The sequence below is a fragment of the Haliaeetus leucocephalus genome, unplaced genomic scaffold (assembly GCF_000737465.1).
Source record: "Haliaeetus leucocephalus isolate CR32 unplaced genomic scaffold, Haliaeetus_leucocephalus-4.0 Scaffold21, whole genome shotgun sequence".
Classification (NCBI taxonomy): domain Eukaryota; kingdom Metazoa; phylum Chordata; class Aves; order Accipitriformes; family Accipitridae; genus Haliaeetus; species Haliaeetus leucocephalus.
This window is the reverse complement of record NW_010972457.1, coordinates 3131942-3150683: the sequence shown is the minus strand read 5'-3', so window position 1 is coordinate 3150683 and position 18742 is coordinate 3131942. Positions and strand designations below refer to the sequence as shown.

Below are 18742 nucleotides of genomic sequence, written 5' to 3'. Positions count from 1 at the left end.
CTGTTGGCTGACTGTTCAGCCAGCTTGCATTTCTTCTGCTGGGTCCTTGTCTTCCCCACCTTGCCATACAGCTTACAGACTGCAGGTTTTGTGCATCCTGAAGGCCAAAATAAAATCATCTCAAGGTCTTAATCCAGCCTGTGAGCTACCAAATGACTGAAGCAGCCAGAATCATTACATTTTATCTCCTGTCTTTTTTTGAGACAAATAGCATCCTGACTGTTTCAGGCATGGCAACTGTAGCGTACAGGGGTATTTCTGTACCTGGTTACAGATTTTGGTAGCTAACATAAGAAGTACTTTAGTCATCATGTATCTTTACAAGGCACTGGTTATGGTCTGCTTAGCAAGGGCAGCTGCCAAGCTGGTTCATGCCAAAGAATTTGCGAGAGCAAAGTGAGATGAAAACCGGTGTTGGAGAGGATATTAGCTGCCCAGGAGCAGCTTTGCATACGAAATACTCATGTTGCAATGATTTAAAACTGTGAACATTTAGGTATGTGGGATTTGATGTAGGAAACTTGGTAGAATGTTTCTAATATTATATTTAGGGATTTTAGACTGTAGGACCACATAGAAGTATTTGTAGTTTTTAAATTGAAATGACTGTTGAAGTGAACTAACATCCTCATCATACATTTTAGCAGTGTACATCTATTGGAAAAAAAGAAACCCAGTTTCTTCACACCCTGGAAACCAAGTAGTTACAAGGCTTCACAAAACCATTTTGACAGTTTATGAAATACGTCACCCTGCTCCCACATACTTCACAGAAAATTTCAGTCTGTGTTTTTTCTTGTGCTAGCAGCGTGTTTCCAATTGCAGTCGGAAAGATGTGAATGGACAGTATCACTTGGAAGCACAGAATAGTCATCAGTTAAGTTATTTCAGATAGGACTTAAAAGGTGGTAGGTATTTTGCCTACATCTGTAACAGCCTTCTGGTGGGTTTTTGATGAGTGTAGAAGGTGTATGTGTATATGTGAAAACGTTATGAAGTGCAATAAAGAAAATAATTGAGTTTTGACTGTGTCGTTTGGCATATTGCAGCTACCACCATTATTGCTTCCCTATAAGCTTGGTCCACAGAGGAGTGAGGCTGGCGCTTCAAAAGATATTCTAGGTTCTTTAAAAAGTGAAATAAAATCCTTAAAAGAAAACCAGTTGGTATTCCCTCTCACTTGTTGATAAAAAAATGAACCTGACTTAAGAGATAACAACGTCTGTCTTACCTCGTATTAGTGGATGAAAAACTGAAGAAAAGTGAGTATTAGTAGATGAAAAACTGAATATGAGCCAGCAATGTGTGCTCGCAGCCCAGAAAGCCAGTCGCATCCCAGGCTGCATCAAAAGAAGTGTGGCTAGCAGGTTGAGGGAGGTGATTCTGCCCCTCTACTCAGCTCTGGTGAGACCCCCACCTGGAGTACTGTGTTCAGCTCTGGGGCCCCCAACGTAAGAAGGACATGGACCTGCTCGAGCAGGTCCAGAGGAGGGCCATGAAGATGATCAGGGGGCTGGAGCACCTCTTCTATGAGGATAGGCTGAGAGAGTTGAACTTGTTTAGCCTAGAGAAGAGAAGGCTTAAGGGAGACCTTATAGCAGCCTTCCAGTACTTAAAGGGGGCCTGCAGAAAAGATGGGGAAGGGACTCTTTATCAGGGAGTGTAGCAATAGGACGAGGGGTAAAGGTTTTAAATTGAAAGAGGGTAGATTTAGAGTAGATATAAGGAAGAAATTCTTTACTGTGAGGGTAGTGAGGCACTGGAACAGGTTGCCCAGAGAAGTTGTGGATGCCCCATCCCTGGAAGTGTTCAGGGCCAGGCTGGATGGGGCTTTGAGCAACCTGGTCTAGTGGAAGGTGTCCCTGCCCATGGCAAGGGGGTTGGAACTAGGTGATCTTTAAGGTCCCTTCCAACCCAAACCATTCTATGATTCTATATTCAGGAAAAAAGTGAAGATGTTTTATCATATGCAAAGGAGCATCCTTTCACTGTCTCATGCTTTGATTTGATCTCTGGGAAGTTTTGTTACTAGTCTAGCTAGAAAGATTTGCACTTGTCTCACGCATGCTGCAAAGTTAAAGTAGCAGGTGATTGAAGGGAGCATCTTTAAAACAGGAGTGCATCCTAAAATCTGATGATAGATATGGGAAAGCTTTCTGTAACTGACCAATGAACTGATGGAGTGTGAGAGGTATGCAGAACGAGACAAAATGTCTCTCTTTGATCAAGATTTATCGAGCAAGCAAATATGCCAGCCAAAGAAATGCTAATGAGAGCAGCAATAAGAAGACATGGTGTAAAGGGTTATGTGTAGGTTTTACCTAACATCAGTAACAGTTTAAGTCAGTGCTTTGTATAACTTTGTGTTTTAAAAGAAAAAAAGACTTTTTAGAATTATTTACAGTTGCCATATTTGTCTTTTTATTCTGCTGAGTTATCCGGTGAAACTTTTTAGGTAACAACCAGTATTTGTCTACACAGTCTCCTCCTTACAAGAGTAAAGCTTATAAAAGCAAGGAAGGGGTTGGCAAAAAAAGGTTGGTTTAGATCCAAAGCCACTTGAGAATCCTACTTGTCTTCGAGTGCTCTGTAATATTAAATGTATGTGATAAGAGATAGTTAAGTAATAGTTACCCTATTGCTGTGATTCTTGCATAAGTTATGCTTCTTTCTGTGATTAATGTTAGTAAAATCCTAAATTTCTTAACTGTGATTTTTTTTTTTTTTCAGAAAAGGAATGTTTGTCAACATGTGTTCAGAACATGCAGCAGTCTGATGACCTTTCTCCCCTAGAAATAGTTGAGATGTTTGCTGGACTTTCTTGTTTTCTGAAAGACTCCAGTGATGTATCCCAAACATTGTTGGATGATTTTAGGATATGGCAAGGATACAACTTCCTCTGTGACCTCCTCCTCAGGTATGCAAAAGTGCTTGAAGGAATGCAGACAGATCACTGTGAGCTTTTTCTGAAAAGATTTCTTAATAAAGAATAGGTGAATAGGTTTGAACAAATAAGTGAATATAGGTTATTATGAAATTAAGATATTAGGACCAAAACATGCAATTATGTGCTTCTCTCTATTTATGAAACTACATTGTTTAACTTTTTATTCATTGGTACTGGTTTATTACTAAATGTTTCTGTATGTGCTTAGAAAGCAGATGTTTAAAACCAAACGGTACTAAAAATTTAGAAAGAATTAAAAAAAATTTTGACTGCAACTAGTGATTTTGGGGTTTGGTTGTTGGGTTTTTTGTTTTGTTTTAATATACTGTCATAATGAAAAATCATGTACGTAAATGTGGTGCATGCTACTTAGTACTGAAGAGATGTTTTTGTACATAAGCTCTAATACCAGAGTGCTGGAGAGAACTCCCATGTTACTATAATTTTTTTTTTTTAATTTGTATTTTCCTATTAAAGGTACTGCTAACCTGCTAATGCATCACAAAAAATGCCTGCCCAAACAAACCTTAGATGTATGATCCATCCATGATTTTATTTTTTTCCATGAAAGAAACTTCATTCTTTTCTTTCTCAATCAGCAAATTAATGTCTGCTGCATTATTTGTGTAAAATCTATGGTCAGTCTGTGTTGCTTTGTTTGGATATGAAGTTCTGAAGAAGCATGCTTAGCTGTTGAAATATATATGTGTGTTACAAATCCAAGACAGAAACTGGGAAATGGTGCCTATGAGTGTACACCTTATGAAGTATACTTGGGTCAAAGATGCTTAGAAACAGTGCTGTAATGGCCATTAATGAGAAGTGTTAATGTTGTTATCTCCCTCTTTTAAGCCATTCATTTTGGGTGCTAGGATGCTAGATTTTGGCACCCAAGTATTTGAACTAAATTTTCTACTACATAGTGTGGTTTTGGGGTTTTTGTTTGTTTCTTTTAAGTGGATGTCAGACATAGGCATGACATTTGAAATTCTTAATCACAGTTAAAATTATTCATAAATTATCTTTGGTGCCACAAAAGCTAAAACAACTGTTAAGGAATTGTTATTGTTCTTGTAGTATAAATGGTGGTTTTGAGTATGTTACATGTACTAACACATTCATTCAAAGCAATGTAATTCAAACTCAGCTGTTTTCCATAACTGTCAGCCAGAGATTAGGTAGAATTTGAGGGGAACACACTGTCATTAGCAATTTCATTTTCAGGTGCAAAAGTCATCCTCTGTTGATGAAGTGTTTTGGAAAAACTCTATCATGAGCTTGCTCATCCTTTAAATCAAAGAATGGGGGATCCCTGACAGAGGTGTAGGAAGACTAGAGGTTTGCATGTCTGATTGAAAAAGGAGAAACCCAAGTTCTTCAGTTGACATCAGTAGAGGTTAAAAGCATAGGAATGCATTACTCCCAATTCTTCCCGGGGTGGCTCTAGAAAACTTGCTAAGACTGTTGCAGAAATGTCTGGGATAAGGTGAACAGTGCACACCAACGTGTGTGTATTTGTTAGCAATTTGTGTATTGTAGAGGAGATGAAAGATGGTTCAAAACATGACTGCTGTTTTGATGGCCATATCTCTTGCTGTTTCTTTCAAGTTTTAGTTTATTTGATCTTCAGATAAAAACATAGTTTGTTTCAAAAACCGATCATCTTGGAGAAGCCTATATATCGGTCAGTGGTGAACAACAGTAATGTATTCTCCCTGGACATGTTTTGGCTCAAACCTACTGACAGAGACTTGTTCAGCTCTATGGCACTATTGTGAAGATGACTGTCACATGGGGGTGTGAAATCTGGACACTGGGCATCAAGCTGCAAAGAAGAAAGGCTTTGGAGCTCTTAATGCAGAAGGACATGTGAAGAATGTGACTTAATAAGAAATTGCAGGAGGTCTGTGAGGACCAAAGAAGCAAGTATGTAATTTCACGTCGATGATGTGAAAGGGCAGGGCACGTGGAGGATTAGTAGAATGGAAATAGGTGAGCTAAGTGTTTCTGTAATGGCTGTTTGAAGGAGGTTCAGCCACGTGTCTGAGCAGAAGATGGAGAATGCAGAATGAGCTGCTTCTAAGGGCTCCCATGATCACTTGTCAGCAAGAAGAAAAGTATAGCTTGTATTGCATGAATGAATAGGAGATTGTAGTCCCCAGCTTTCTCCTGAGATCTATAGAGTTAGTAAGTAATTAAACAAAAGTTTAATTTTTGGTGAAGTAGAAGGAAAACAAGGATGGTTCTAGGGTTTGCAGTCAGTTTTTAGGATTTGGTCTGATGGTGTGTTGCTGGTGGGAAACAGTGGTTAGAATGGGATGTTAGCATTTCCATCCTCTTGCGTTCAAAGATGAGGGTCTGTAGTTCTAATGAAGATGCTTCATTGTGTGCTTTGAAGTGTTAGGCTTCTGCCAAGATACCATTTCATTAGCATAAAATACTAACTCTCAAAGTGGCAGATATAATCTAGGAAGTTAATTATGGATTTATTTAATGACACACTATCTAGGCATCGTGGTTTAAGTCCAGCCGGCAACAAAGCACCACGAAGCTGTTTGCTCACTCCTGCCCCCCACGGTGGGATGAAGACAGAAAATACAATGAAAATCTTATGGGTTGAGACAAGGACAGGGAGGAATCACTCACCAATTATGGTCACGGGCAAAAACCAGACTCAACTTGGGGAAAAAAAAAACAAAATCAATTTAATTTATTACCAATCAAATCAAAACAGGATAATGAGAAGTAAAGCTAAATCTTAAAACACCTTACCCCCACCCCTCCCTCCTTCCCAGGTTCAACTCCACTCCCGGTTCTCTCCACCTCCTCCCCCCAGCGTCGCAGGGGAACAGGGGATGAGGGTTGGGTTCAGCTCCCCACACCTTTTCTCTGCTGCTCCTTCCTCCTCAGGGGGAGGACTCCTCACTCGTCCCCTGCTCCACCGTGGGGTCCCTCCCACAGCGGACAGTCCTTCACAAACTTCTCCAGCATGAGTCCTTTCCACGGGCTGCAGTCCTTCAGGAACACACTGCTCCAGCACGGGCTTTCCCATGGAGTCACAGCCATCTTCGGGGGCATCCACCTGCTCTGGCATGGGGTACTCCGTGGGCTGCAGGTGGGCACCTGCTCCATTGTTCACCTCCACGAGGTGCAGGGGTGCAGCCTGCCGTCTCACCACAGGCTGCAGGGGTATCACCTCCTCCAGCACACCTCCTCCCTCTCCTTCTTCACTGACCTCGGTGTCTGCAGAATGGTTTCTCTCGCATTCCAATCTCCTCCGCCACTGCAGTTTCCCCTTCTTAAATGTGTTCTCCCAGAGGTGCTACCACTGTCACTGATGGGGTTGGCCTGGGCCAGAGGCGGGTCCGACTTGGAGCCAGGGAAGCTTCTAGCAGCTTCTCACAGGAGCCAGCCCTGCAGTCCCCTCCCCAGTACCAAAACCCCACCACACAAACCCAGAACACTAGGTATTTTCCTATCTGATAGCTTCATGTTTGTAAGAGGATTTAAAAAGAAATTTTCATGTCTGTGCTGCTTTTTAGCAAACTATTGAGTTCGAGGAAAGATTTATGAGGTGAATTTCTATGGCAAATAAGTGTATGCTGTCATAAATCCAATAATGTTTGACTGACTTAACAGTATGAAATATGAACAGACAACACGTAAGATACTACAGGAACAGGGCAGTAAAAGTGTGTTCTCTAAATTGATAACGTAAAATGGAAGAGATATTAAAGTGATTTGAGTTGAAATAAACTAGTGCTGCTAACTTGATCTATTGTATTTTCTTTAGGTTAGAACAGGCAAAAGAGGCTGAATCTAAGGATGCTTTGAAGGACTTAGTTAATTTGATAACTTCCTTAACAACGTATGGTGTCAATGAATTAAAGCCAGCTGGTGTTACCACTGGAGTACCTTTCCTGCTACCTGGATTTGCAGTCCCACAGCCTGCAGGCAAAGGTGAGTGCTTTCTTTCTCCGTCTATTATTTTTGTTTGTTTTTTAAATATAAACAACAAAATACAGAGAAGCTGTATACTACACTAACCATTTGCAGTTGAGTCTAGGTTCTTTTACTAAGATTGCATATCAAGTACTTAGTTCTGTTGGTCTCAAAAGTTCTATTTTGGAGTTGGTACCCAAAGAAGAAAGTGTAGAGCTTTTGTCTTTGAGGACTAAAGGCTGAGTCAAACATCTCTCACTGCAAAGCTGACAGTTTCTACGTGGACATTTTAAGAGATTATTATAATGGAAAAATGTACTGATTTGATTTACCATGTTTTAAGCTGCTCTTACTAAACTGATATGAAAGGCTGATATACTGGTTTGACTTCCCTCCCTGTCCCCGATTTGCTGTTAGTTTTTGTCAGCTTAAGCAAGTGTAACTTGTGAGCTGAAGTCTGTTGTTTCACCAGTGTTCACGGAGTGGTGGTCTGTGGTGTGCTTGCAACCACAGTCAATTATAATATGGAGATAAGGTTGAGGAAGTCTGAGGGGAGAAAGGGTTTTATAAAAATAAGTTTATTTTTCACATCCTGTGTATAAAATTAAAATTCATGTAAGTCTGGTATGTAACTGAGGAGTTTTGAATTTAATAGTGACTGTGGACCTAGTTTGTTACTTGGACTTTTAGTGGGATTTAGTAATGCTAGGGATACAAGAAAATTTTTTATGATAGGGTTACATTTATAGTTTTATAGGCTAATGGATTCACTTTCACTGTTTCTCTTGTATGTCTGGGTTCTTTGGACAATGACTTCCTTTCTCTGGTATTGAGAGAGTTCATTGTTCATGTGAATTGTTTTCCCTTTGCACTAAACAGAGAAGGAAGGTGATAGTCACACTCAGAGCTTAATTTCTCCATGTTTTGATAGTAACACCCTAATTTTTGCTTAAGTTAATCAGCTCTTCTGATAAAATAGCATGAGAGAACCATGGCCTATTGCAGTCTCCACAGGAATTTTTTTATTTAATTTTCTGGTATTTGTCACTATATCTCAGTTCCTTTTACCTGCTTTTCATTATGTTGGCAAGTTGTTTTTTTATGAAGACCATATTAGCTCATTTTCTTAATTGCTTCTATTTAAATCCTTTTAGTTCTTGAACTCTGAAGAGCTAGTTAAGATTTGGTTTCTTCAGGGGTCCTCATAATAATCAAAGTTAATTTATTAATCTGCTTGATTGCATGGAACAACTGTTGATACTAAATCAGAATATAAATAGTTGTATCTGTCACTGCCTGTGTTCATGTCAAATTTAATAAGCTCTAAATCCCCTTTTCAACATTCTTCATTGTAAAGAAAGCATGTAAAAAATGTCCTTTAAGAAACAAATGAGTGTGACTTATAAGGTAACATTAATATTCTTCCAGTTTGTGAAATCGTTCCATGTTAGTTTTGAAGGAAATTTCCTGTTGCCTTCTGGAGAAATACTGGCAGGGAAGGCGGTAAGGCTAGACACGAAGGTAACTGAATTTGCTTTTAAATTGGACAACTTAGTTTATAAACAATAAAGAGAGTAGCATTCCACAGAGCATAGGTAATAAATCAAGATTCTTTGTTTATGAAAGGGTTTTTGAATCAGGTTAACAGTTTGCTTATAGTTTGTTTGAAAATAAGATTTTGTTGTTAGAGCATCCTAAATGCTGGTTTAGGATGTGTTGCAGGTTCTCACTCTTGATTGTTTTTGTTTTTTTTTTTTTAAATTGTTTTTACCATTAGTTGTTTTCTGTATCATGGGATTTGTCCACTGTGACTTGTATTGTTCCTACAGAAGTTAAAAAATTTGGCTTTGAGGCATCTTTTTAGTAGAATAAAAATAGTAGAATAAGAAAAATATCTACCCATAGAAAATTCTGGGGACCGCAGGGAGCACTCATAAACAATGCATTCTTTAGCTAAATGAATGAGATTTTATTTAACTGGAAGGTACTTGTAAAAAGAAATTTGACCAATCTTTTAAAGATGCGAGGTCTTTGTGTGCTAATATTATAGCTACCTTGTGCTTTACAAGTCTTTCCCTTTATTTTAATTCCCTAATTGTTAACAGTACTGGACCCTGCCAAAGCTTTCTTATTCCCCAGGCCTGATTCCCAAAGCCAACTTTCTGCCACTTTCTGATACCAGTATGGTCATTCATGCCAGTTAATCCAGACCTGAGCAAGAGCAGCCTCTCTGTGGAAGGCAGGCAATTGCCAGCCTTACACTGCCCTGTGGAGTTTCTCTACGTGTAGCTCTCTTCTTCTCACAGGCGATTGCCAAAGAATGGAAGCAAGAGGATAGTTTGGAGGCCATGCATGTAGTCTAGCTTTGAACCCAGCTGATGAGGATTTGTCACTGCTTTTTGCTCTGTTGAGTGAGGGGATACAGATGGCTGTTACTCTAAAATTAGCCTGCCAAATACTTGTAGAGAACAGAGTTGCGTTCTGCATGATGGAGTACAGAACATGTTACTGTTGCTGTAATGAGTTTTCTTATGGCCTGGGTAGATGACAGGCAGGCTTTGTTTTATCTCCAGGACTGTATCCCATTGCACATTTTAACAATAGGTCAGTTTACTTACCTATTGTAAAGAAATGATCTTTCATTTAGCTGCTAGTTTCAAAGATGAAGATGCCATCTTAATGAACAGTAGATTGTAGGATTTGCAGGGTAAGTGATCGTGCAGAGGCTTTCTTGAAGAGTTAGTTTTAATAAAAATTTTGATTATATGTGACATATATTGTTATTTTATTCACACTTATTAAAATGCATGGATCATTATTAGTAAGTGTACTCACTGTTTATGACGATTAAGAACTTTCTCTTTCCTTTTTCCTCCCATCCCCCTTTGTTTCCTGATTTAGGTCATAGTGTGAGGAATATTCAAGCATTTTCGGTCCTCCAGAATGCATTTTTGAGAGCAAAAACCAACTATCTAGCACAAATCATCCTTGATGCCATCACAAATATTTATATGGCGGACAATGCCAACTACTTCATTTTGGAATCGCAGCACACATTGTCTCAGTTTGCAGAGAAAATTCCTAAACTTCCGGAAGTGCAGACCAAATACTTCGAGATGCTGGAATTCGTTGTCTTCAGCTTGAATTACATACCCTGTAAAGAACTGATCAGTGTGAGCATCCTTTTAAAATCCAGCACTTCTTTTCAGTGTAGCATCATTGCCATGAAGACACTCCTTAAGTTCACCCGTCATGACTACATCTTTAAGGATGTCTTCAGGGAAGTGGGACTTCTGGAGGTGATGGTAAATCTTCTTCATAAATATGCAGCCCTTCTGAAAGATCCCACTCAGGCACTGAATGATCAAGGTAGTGTGTTCTCTTCCATTATACTAATACATGTCTTTTTTTTTTTGGCTGGGAATGGTAGAGGCTAGCGCTTTAGAGGAGGAATGAGAGAGTCTCAACATGTATCTCAAGGGCTGAGTTCTGCTGGGGGCTGCTGTGCCATCTTAAAAGCTCATTGGAATTGCTTCTCTCTTAACATCCTGTGAGAAGCTCGAGGCAAGCTTTAATGAAAGGTGCTGTATGAATGCAAAATAGTAGTTCATATTTTCCTTTTTAAATGTTTTTTTGATGTATTGGTTTAATATATGTTACTTAACATGAAAAGAGCGAGTGAAAGAGCAATACATAGTATATACTGTTCCTCACAAAAGGTACTTGTGCATTTCATTGTGTTTAGCCCCAGCTTTGAAAAAATACTATAGAGCACATATCTGAGCTCCTAATAGGAGTATGTTTTCAAGTTTGCAGACTTTTTTATAAGTTGGATCTACATTTTTCTAAGAGCGTTTCAAAAAAAAAAAATTTTTTTTTTTTTTTAAATTAGTTATCTCCAGAATTTAACATCTCAGAGATAAGCTACATAGCTGCCTAGCCTGCAAAGCAAGTGCTGCCAAGTGCCATACTTGCATACGTACACACACACACAGGGGTTTTTGGGGGTTTTTTCCCATTCTTTATTCAAACTGCAATTGAGTTAGCGTGCACCAGTGACACTTATCCAACAATTATGATTTAAAAAATATTTTACCTGGGTTTATTGTCTGAAGCTTTGTTAGTGAGTGGTAGCAGTTGATTAGAGTTAGAAAGCTGTGTTGTCAGCAACTCCATTGAAAAACACATCAGTTCTCTCATTCTTGTAAATAAATGGACCAAGCTGTCATCTGATTAGGGTGCTACCTGGATGCACATGCCCTTGTGTTGTGGCTTGCTTCTTATTATAGTAATTTTAAAAAAATGTTTTTTTCTGGAGTGTTATTCTCTGTTTAAGATGCCACTTGCAGTGTTGGTTCATCTGTTAAACCTGTAGAATCACTGGCACATTTACTGTAATTATTTGAATGTAGTTTTGTGCTTTTGTGCGGAATTTCTCTTTTCAAGTACTGAATACTGAACAAGAACAGATCCTGTTAAGTCTTCAACTATGGTATGGTTTTGTGGCTTCAAGAAACAACAGTTGGGGATATGAAACTACACATACAGCTGCAGTGTCAGCCACTGAGCTCACAATGCTCAAAAGCTTGTTTAAATTCTTGTGTTTATAAATTAACTTTTTGAACGATTCATAGTTAAGCTTTCCCAGGAATGTATGTGTAGACTAAATTTTAATTTGCTTTGGAATATAGTTAGGTTGCATATTCTCTGGGGAAGCAAAGAAAATAAAAGTGTTGGTAGAAAGTATCAAGAAGCATCTTAGAAAAGAGTGATTTTTACTATGACTTTGGCTTCTGAAATTATTTTTTAGGGGATTCAAGAAACAGTTCATTTGAGGACCAAAAGCAGCTGGCTTTATTGGTTATGGAGACCTTGACAGTACTGCTACAAGGATCAAACACAAATGCAGGTAGGTGGAGAGACAGCTGTCAAAATATTTATAAAAAAGTAACTCAGAAAATCTGCCTGGAAGCAAAGTAGTCTTGAGTTTCTATCTTCAGGCAAGTAATCAAACTCACTGAAATACACTTTTTCTCCTGCCAGGTTTTTCCAGAAAAGAGAATAGGCAGCATAAACTAGAGTGCATAAAATAAAGGAGTACAAGATAGCATTTCTTGTTAACTTGAGTTCCTTTGCTATTGTTTACCTGGAGGCAACCACCACACCCCATCACTATCCAACAGTACTATAATAATTTGTAGCAGGGCTTGTAACACAGGTTGTATATTGAAAAATTTAAGCATATAATTAGACATGTAGTTTGCTACTGACAGTGTTATGTCTACTTAAATGTGATTAATAATGCTTGGACCTTTAGTGAAAGATGGCTTTTCATTTTCGAAGGCATATTTCCATTCAGTATGTATAAATGGGGCTCTGTTATGAGTGTCCTTTTCTAAATCAGGCAGGTTTATATTATGCTTCATTAACCAGGACTTAGTGACATCAAAATAGACAGCATGTGTATCTCATATTAGTAAAAGCTGTCTCCAAGACCTTGAAATAACAGATTGAGAAAGGATGATAACTGTTCTTAAACCCTTTTTGTCTGTTCTATTAGACAAAGAAGATGAGCAGGTGGGGGGAAACAGACACCACTGTAAGGAACCAGGAAATTTCTGGCCTTGGAGGCCATGAAACATACTTACTTTAGCAGGGGTTTGGGTTTTTTTTTCCTTTTTCTCAATTCTGACTGGTGTTTTCTTACTTCTGGTTTTGGTTTTGGTTTCATTTAAGTAGCAGAAACTACAATCTGTGACAAATGTTTAAGAAGGAAATCCTGAAAATTGTCCGGCTTGGTTGACAGCTTACTGTTTAAACATTAGTTCCTGGGCTAATGACATAAAGCTTGTAACTTGTTTCTGTTCTGCTTTTGCCTGGGCAAACTTTTTTTTTTAAATTTAGGCCCAGTGTTGGAGTAACCTCCAGTGTTGTCTATGCCATTTCACTGTATCACTTGTTTTCAAGTTCTGTTGCATTTCAGCTTGTGGTTTCAAACCACTTTCTAAGATGGCTTTTGAATTCTGCCCACTGAGCAGTTACAAAATCTGCCAGCTTGGCTTTGTCCACATACTTGATAAGTAAGTTCTTCATTCCATTAGGAAAGGCATTATTCATGGCACTCAAGATAAACCCCGGTTGCATGCCCTTAGTCAAAACAGAAACGCATTGCAGCAAAGCAGAGGTTACTCCAAGCTGATGTTTCAATTAGTTATATGTTCAGTCTGTCATGATTGCGTTTAGACCATTTTGTCATGTTGCTTATGATAACGCTCTGGATGACACTGCCAGAAGCTTTGCTGAAGTTGAGATGTGTCTCCTTTGCCACTTCCCTTTTGTCCACCAAGCTACCTTTCCTGTCAATGGAAAGGAAAAAAACCTTATCTTTGATTTACTAGATGAATCTGTTCAATGATGAACCAAGAAGCAAGTGAATTAGGCTGAAATAAGAAGGTTTTAGAGAGGTATTGGTATAGATTACAGATAAATTGCATGAATCAATTACACAGTTGTACATTTATTGCTCAGCTTTGGTTTTGTCATGTAAGAAAAGGCAGAATTAGAAATGAGTCAGAAAGGAGTGGCATGAAGGTACATGTGGGGGCTTCCATATAAGGAGAAATTGGGAAGTGTGGGGTGTGGGAGAAACAAACCCAAACCCCCAAAAATTCAGGATTGTTTGATTTCTAAGGATGAATGAGAGGAGGTGGTGTAAGTATGTGACAATAACATCTCTGAAGGACTGGAATTGCCTCATATTTTAGAAGCGGCAGGTCTTGCTTCACAGAACTGGACTATATATACCTGTGTGGTGTCAGGGTCTGTGGTACCTGAGCATTGTGCCTGTGAGGTATGGGTTATGATCGGACCGTGGTAGCATCCAACTGACTTGTGACAAATCCTTTGCCGCTGTTAAACAGCGTTCCTGACCTCACCTAGGAAGCTTGAAGCAGCTATCAGTACCTCATTGCTACTTCTTGGTACTGAGTTAGTCTCTGAGTATCCACCAGAGAAACAACAGAGGGTAGTGTAAAATGCATCAGGACTGTGGGATGACGCTACAGATGTTGTTTCTGAGGACTCCTGGGTAGTTCAAGGGCCTCATTTTGTCAGTAGCACTCCAGGTTCAGGAGTATGACAGGGCTGTACAGGAGGAGTTAAGAAACCATTTCTTGGAGAAGTTGTGGTTCCTGTCTGTGCAGCGTGACTGGGATGTAAGCCCAGTGGCACTGTATCCAGATGCCAGCAGAGGTTTTAGGTCATCACAGAGAGGCATAAATAGGTATTATGCAGCCTTGCAGTACTTCATACCACACTCAAAGCTTGTTTACTGATCTTAAACCAGTATCTCTGATAAGGTTTCCTGAATATTGCATAACTGATAACTGAATTTCAAACAAGAAGTTTGGGTGTCCAGACCCAGACAGGTTCACTGGATGGTCGAGAATCTTGACTGAGAGTGGGAGAAATATCAAATGTTACCTCAGTCTCTCTGAGAACAAGAGACCTGACCGCTGAGGAGATGTGCTTTGCCTGTAAAGGGATGCAACCAACTTAACTGTCCCAGGGTGTGAGGCTTCTCCTTTTGCCTTAGTCCTTGTCTCATCCAAAGAACATCAAAGAAAGCAGGAGGCAGGAAATCAGAAATGGATAGAGGAACTAAGGTTTGTATATGTACATTAGAGAGAATAAACATTGTCCTGACTAGCTTGTTAATCCTGAGCTTGGTCATTTGAACTGCTCTTTTAGTTTATGGTCACAAGGAAAATGATCCCTTTTGATGCAGTATAGATCCATTACCTACCCTGTTTTCATCTTCAGTAATTAACATAGGCAGTATTCTAGGTGCTGACACTGTACTAAACAAACACTATATGTGCCATATATATTCCAGTTTGGGTTTTATGATGTTTTCAGAATCAATATTGCACATGGGTTCTTCTGAGTATCCAGTAAGCTTGAGAACCATTATTTGACTTAGGCTTTATCTCTACAGAGAGAGGTCTTGCCACAAGAAAACTTTTGCAGGCTCTTACAAATCTTGTGGATAGACTGAACTGCTTCTCAGCCAGTGCTCCCAGTTTGCTTGTCTCGTCCAGAAGCAGCCTAGTTATATTTTTGGCAATGAACTAAATGTAAAATAAATGCTATCCTTAATGAAGACAGCATATAGTCTTCACTAAAGATGGAGGGTTTGCTCTATTTTTTTCTTTGTTTCATCTTGTGACTCTCTGAGCTCTAGCATGAAAAGAATAACTACTGTTGGAGTAACAGAATTATTGAGGAAATTCTTAGAACTGACCTGCATCTTTGTACTCAACACCTGTAGTGAAAAATATTGTCAGAAGAATATTGTTCAAGTTCTATTTTTGTTTGTGGTAGGAGAGGAAAAATAGTAATAAGTCATTAAACATCCGTAGAGCTAAAATCCTGCCAGTCAAGCTGTAGAAATGAAAATAAACACCTTTCATGTTTTGTTGTTGTCATTATTTGTTACTGATTGTATTTTTCATACTCCTTATGCGCTTATCCCCACCACCCCCTTTCTGAGTAGGTATTTTCAGGGAGTTTGGTGGTGCGAGATGCGTGCACAACATAGTAAAGTATCCCCAGTGCCGACAGCATGCCCTGATGATCATCCAGCAGTTGGTGTTATCACCTAGTGGAGAAGATGATATGGGCACTTTGTTGGGACTGATGCACTCGGCTCCACCTACGGAACTGCAGCTGAAAACGGACATCTTAAGGGTAAATGAAGTACTGCTCAGGACTCTTGCTCCTAAGCACTGTTTTAAAAAGAAAACACTAAGAAGGGGATTGGATTGGATAGATTGTCTCTGGAGTTGAAATGCGTACATTTGATGCATGGTTATTATTTTCTTCCATCTGTCCATGGCAGGTTTCAGAATCAGAGATGAAGGCTAGTGAATGAGTATGTGTTTTTAGTATCATCATTTGTAATCAGCCTCTGTGGATAGGAAATGAGGTTCTACAGTAACAATAATGTTCCCTGGCAGAGTGTTATTCAGTTAAAAATGATGAGAATACATGGGGTAAAAGAGCAAGCATGTAACACATAGGTTTATTTTCAGTGCTGGCATGCATTTTCCTGTGGCAGACTTACTTTATTTCACCAATTAGTTAAAAATGCTGAATTAGTTAATATAAATGTAAATCATAGGGACCATAGTAGAAGATAAAGCCGAAGAACTTGCTTAAGCAAAATAGTGGAAAGGTAGGAAAGTAAGGCTGTGAGTGGAAGAGGAAGAGAGAAGTCTCTCATCTGTTTTCTATCACATTAGGTTTTTTGACTGCTAGTCTAGACCCACAATTTCTTCTCAGAATAGCTAATGGTTTTTTTGGTAAATTGACATAATACTGTTATTTTAGGGTAGAAAAGCTGAGGAAAGTAGTAAGTAAATGAGTCTTACCAGAGAGAACTGAGACATCTAGGTTCATTTCTGTTAAAAGGAGCTGTAATATTTCTCTGGCAGATGAGCAGCTTCATATTATTCCAAAAGACAGAAAGGAAAGCTAGTAATAAAATGATTCATTTGACATGTTTTGTCTATCAAGGTCTCCAGTCATTTTTGAGCATGTTTCAGTCACGATACTTAAGGGGAGAGAAAGGATACTGCAGTTCCCTAATAGATTTAACATCCAAGGTCAGGGTTTCTGTCCTTGATCTGACCTGTTGTATTTGTCTTCCATTGGTGCTGTTTTCAGAAGTTTTGGTTATGAAACTGACAACCCAGAATGGTGCAGTGATGTGTCTCTTACTGTTTATCCAGGCTTGGCAGGAAATGAGATACTGCCTTCAAAAGAATGACAGTCTAACTATTTGACTACCCATCTTCTGAGTGCTTTAACACACACACACCCCCCACCCCCCCCCAAAAAAAACCCCAAAAGCGTGATTCTGAAGAAGTAAACTTGGTCGCAAAAGATTCCCCCCACCCCCCTAGCCTATTTTTCTGTATTAATAACATTTTTCTGTTGTTTGTGTTGCTTCATGTAGAGAGACTTTCTTCTACATTCCATATTCACATATGGGTCAAACTTCCCATGACAGCTGGTTTTTTGTTTGTTTTTGGTTGGGTGGATAGGCTTCCCCACTCCCTGATTTCACAGATAAATGAGTATTATTCTCTAGTACCTAGATCTGTCTAGTTTCCACTGTATATACTGTGGCTTTGTATTTGTTCAGCAAGTAAGGTTTTATCCATTTTTGTTTCTCTCTCACTCTCTCAGGCTTATTTTTGAACATCAACTCTTAAAGTCAAGTTTCACTCAGTTCAGAGATTTATGGGTTTTGTTATAGAGGAAGGGTAAAACTAAGTGGGGTTTTTTTGGCTAATTCTTTGCTGCCATTGTTATCTTGGAGTGCTGTTGTGGCTTTGTAGCTGCTAGGTGCTTATGCATTGTAGATTTCTGGGAGACCAGAAATGTTAGGATGTGTTAGGATGCTCCAAGGTTTAGATTTTCTTAGTGCTACAGGCAGTTGTTTGCCCTCTCTTGTTTGAAATTGTTTGTGAAGTATGATGGCAGAGTAGATTCCTTTCTAATAGCTATATTCTCTGCCTTATCACTAAAGGAATTACCTGGGGATTTTCGGTTCCATTCTAGGCTTGGTCAAGTCTTTTTTTGCTGGCAGATTTATTTATCTCCTTAATTTCTTATTGCTAAATTAGGGGCAATGCTTTACTTTTTCCCCCACTCTTTATTTTGTAAGCTCTTGAGAATGGGGACTCTTGCAGTACAAAATTGATATTTGGAGACTTCACATGTTACCAAATTCTGACAAATGACATGAGAATTTTGCTAGCATATCAAACAAAAACTTTCCTACCTTTTTTCAAGCTGTTTGTAATGCTGCTGCTTTTCTTCTTCTTTGTTTTGATTGTTTGTTTTGTCCATAGGCCCTACTGTCAGTGCTGAGAGAAAGTCACCGCACAAGAACTGTTTTTAGAAAAGTTGGTGGATTTGTGTATGTCACATCTTTACTTGTTGCTATGGAAAGATCTTTGTGCTCGCCGCCTAAGAATGGCTGGGAGAAAGTAAACCAGAATCAAGTGTTTGAACTGCTTCACACTGTGTTCTGCACATTGACTGCAGCAATGCGCTACGAGCCAGCCAACTCTCATTTCTTCAAAACAGAGATCCAGTATGAAAAACTGGCAGATGCTGTTCGATTACTTGGCTGCTTCTCAGACTTGAGAAAAATAAGTCCCTTGAATGTCTTCCCTTCAAATACACAACTATTTCAAAGACTTTTGGAGGATGACCTAATATCCCTGGATTCTGTGTCACCTACACTAAGACACTGCAGCAAACTTTTTATTTACCTCTACAAAGTAGCAACAGATTCTTTTGACAGGTATGAACTTTGCTTTTTGGGTTTTTTGGTTTTTTTTTTTTTTTCCCCCTCTTCCCGCCCTACCTGCCCCCACTCCCACCCTGGTGTTCCCCAAAATAGTTTTCTTCAAATATGTTCATTGCAGGCTTTTGTATTTCCATTTTAATCTATTTCTTTGTTCCTTCACTCCAGTGAGAGGAATATAAGGTGTCAACATCTGACCAAATATTGACTTAGCTTGCTGGTGTTCTCCAGGGTATGCAGCATTCTCTCTGATGTTGAATGTTTTTGTCATGACAGCAATTAAGATAGAGATGTCAGTATATGGTTATATTTGATGTGTTGAAGCAACCTGTTGGTTCATAGGCACACTGTCTGGTTGCTTTATCATACAGAACTACTAGATTTTTATGCTTTTATTAAGTCAAATGAAAAATTAGTTGTTGAATGTCACACCTTAACTTCATGTTTTCTTTGATACGGGACTGTAAAGTAAG

At 39.0% G+C, this 18742-nt stretch overlaps 1 protein-coding gene across 9 annotated transcripts in view; it reads left to right on the top strand.

Annotated features, from left to right (window-relative positions):
• The window catches only part of WDFY3 (WD repeat and FYVE domain containing 3), a 183248-nt gene that overhangs the window by 78083 nt on the left and 86423 nt on the right, over positions 1-18742 (top strand). For 8 of the 9 annotated variants that reach the window (XM_010576267.1, XM_010576249.1, XM_010576232.1 and 5 more), the window contains 6 exons: positions 2731-2917; positions 6741-6907; positions 9791-10258; positions 11700-11798; positions 15444-15637; positions 17809-18266. In XM_010576267.1, the coding sequence (XP_010574569.1) occupies positions 2731-2917; positions 6741-6907; positions 9791-10258; positions 11700-11798; positions 15444-15637; positions 17809-18266 (1573 nt within the window). Of the gene's footprint in view, positions 1-2730; positions 2918-6740; positions 6908-9790; positions 10259-11699; positions 11799-15443; positions 15638-17808; positions 18267-18742 lie in introns of those variants that run through there. The other variant, XM_010576285.1, reaches the window with a different exon arrangement.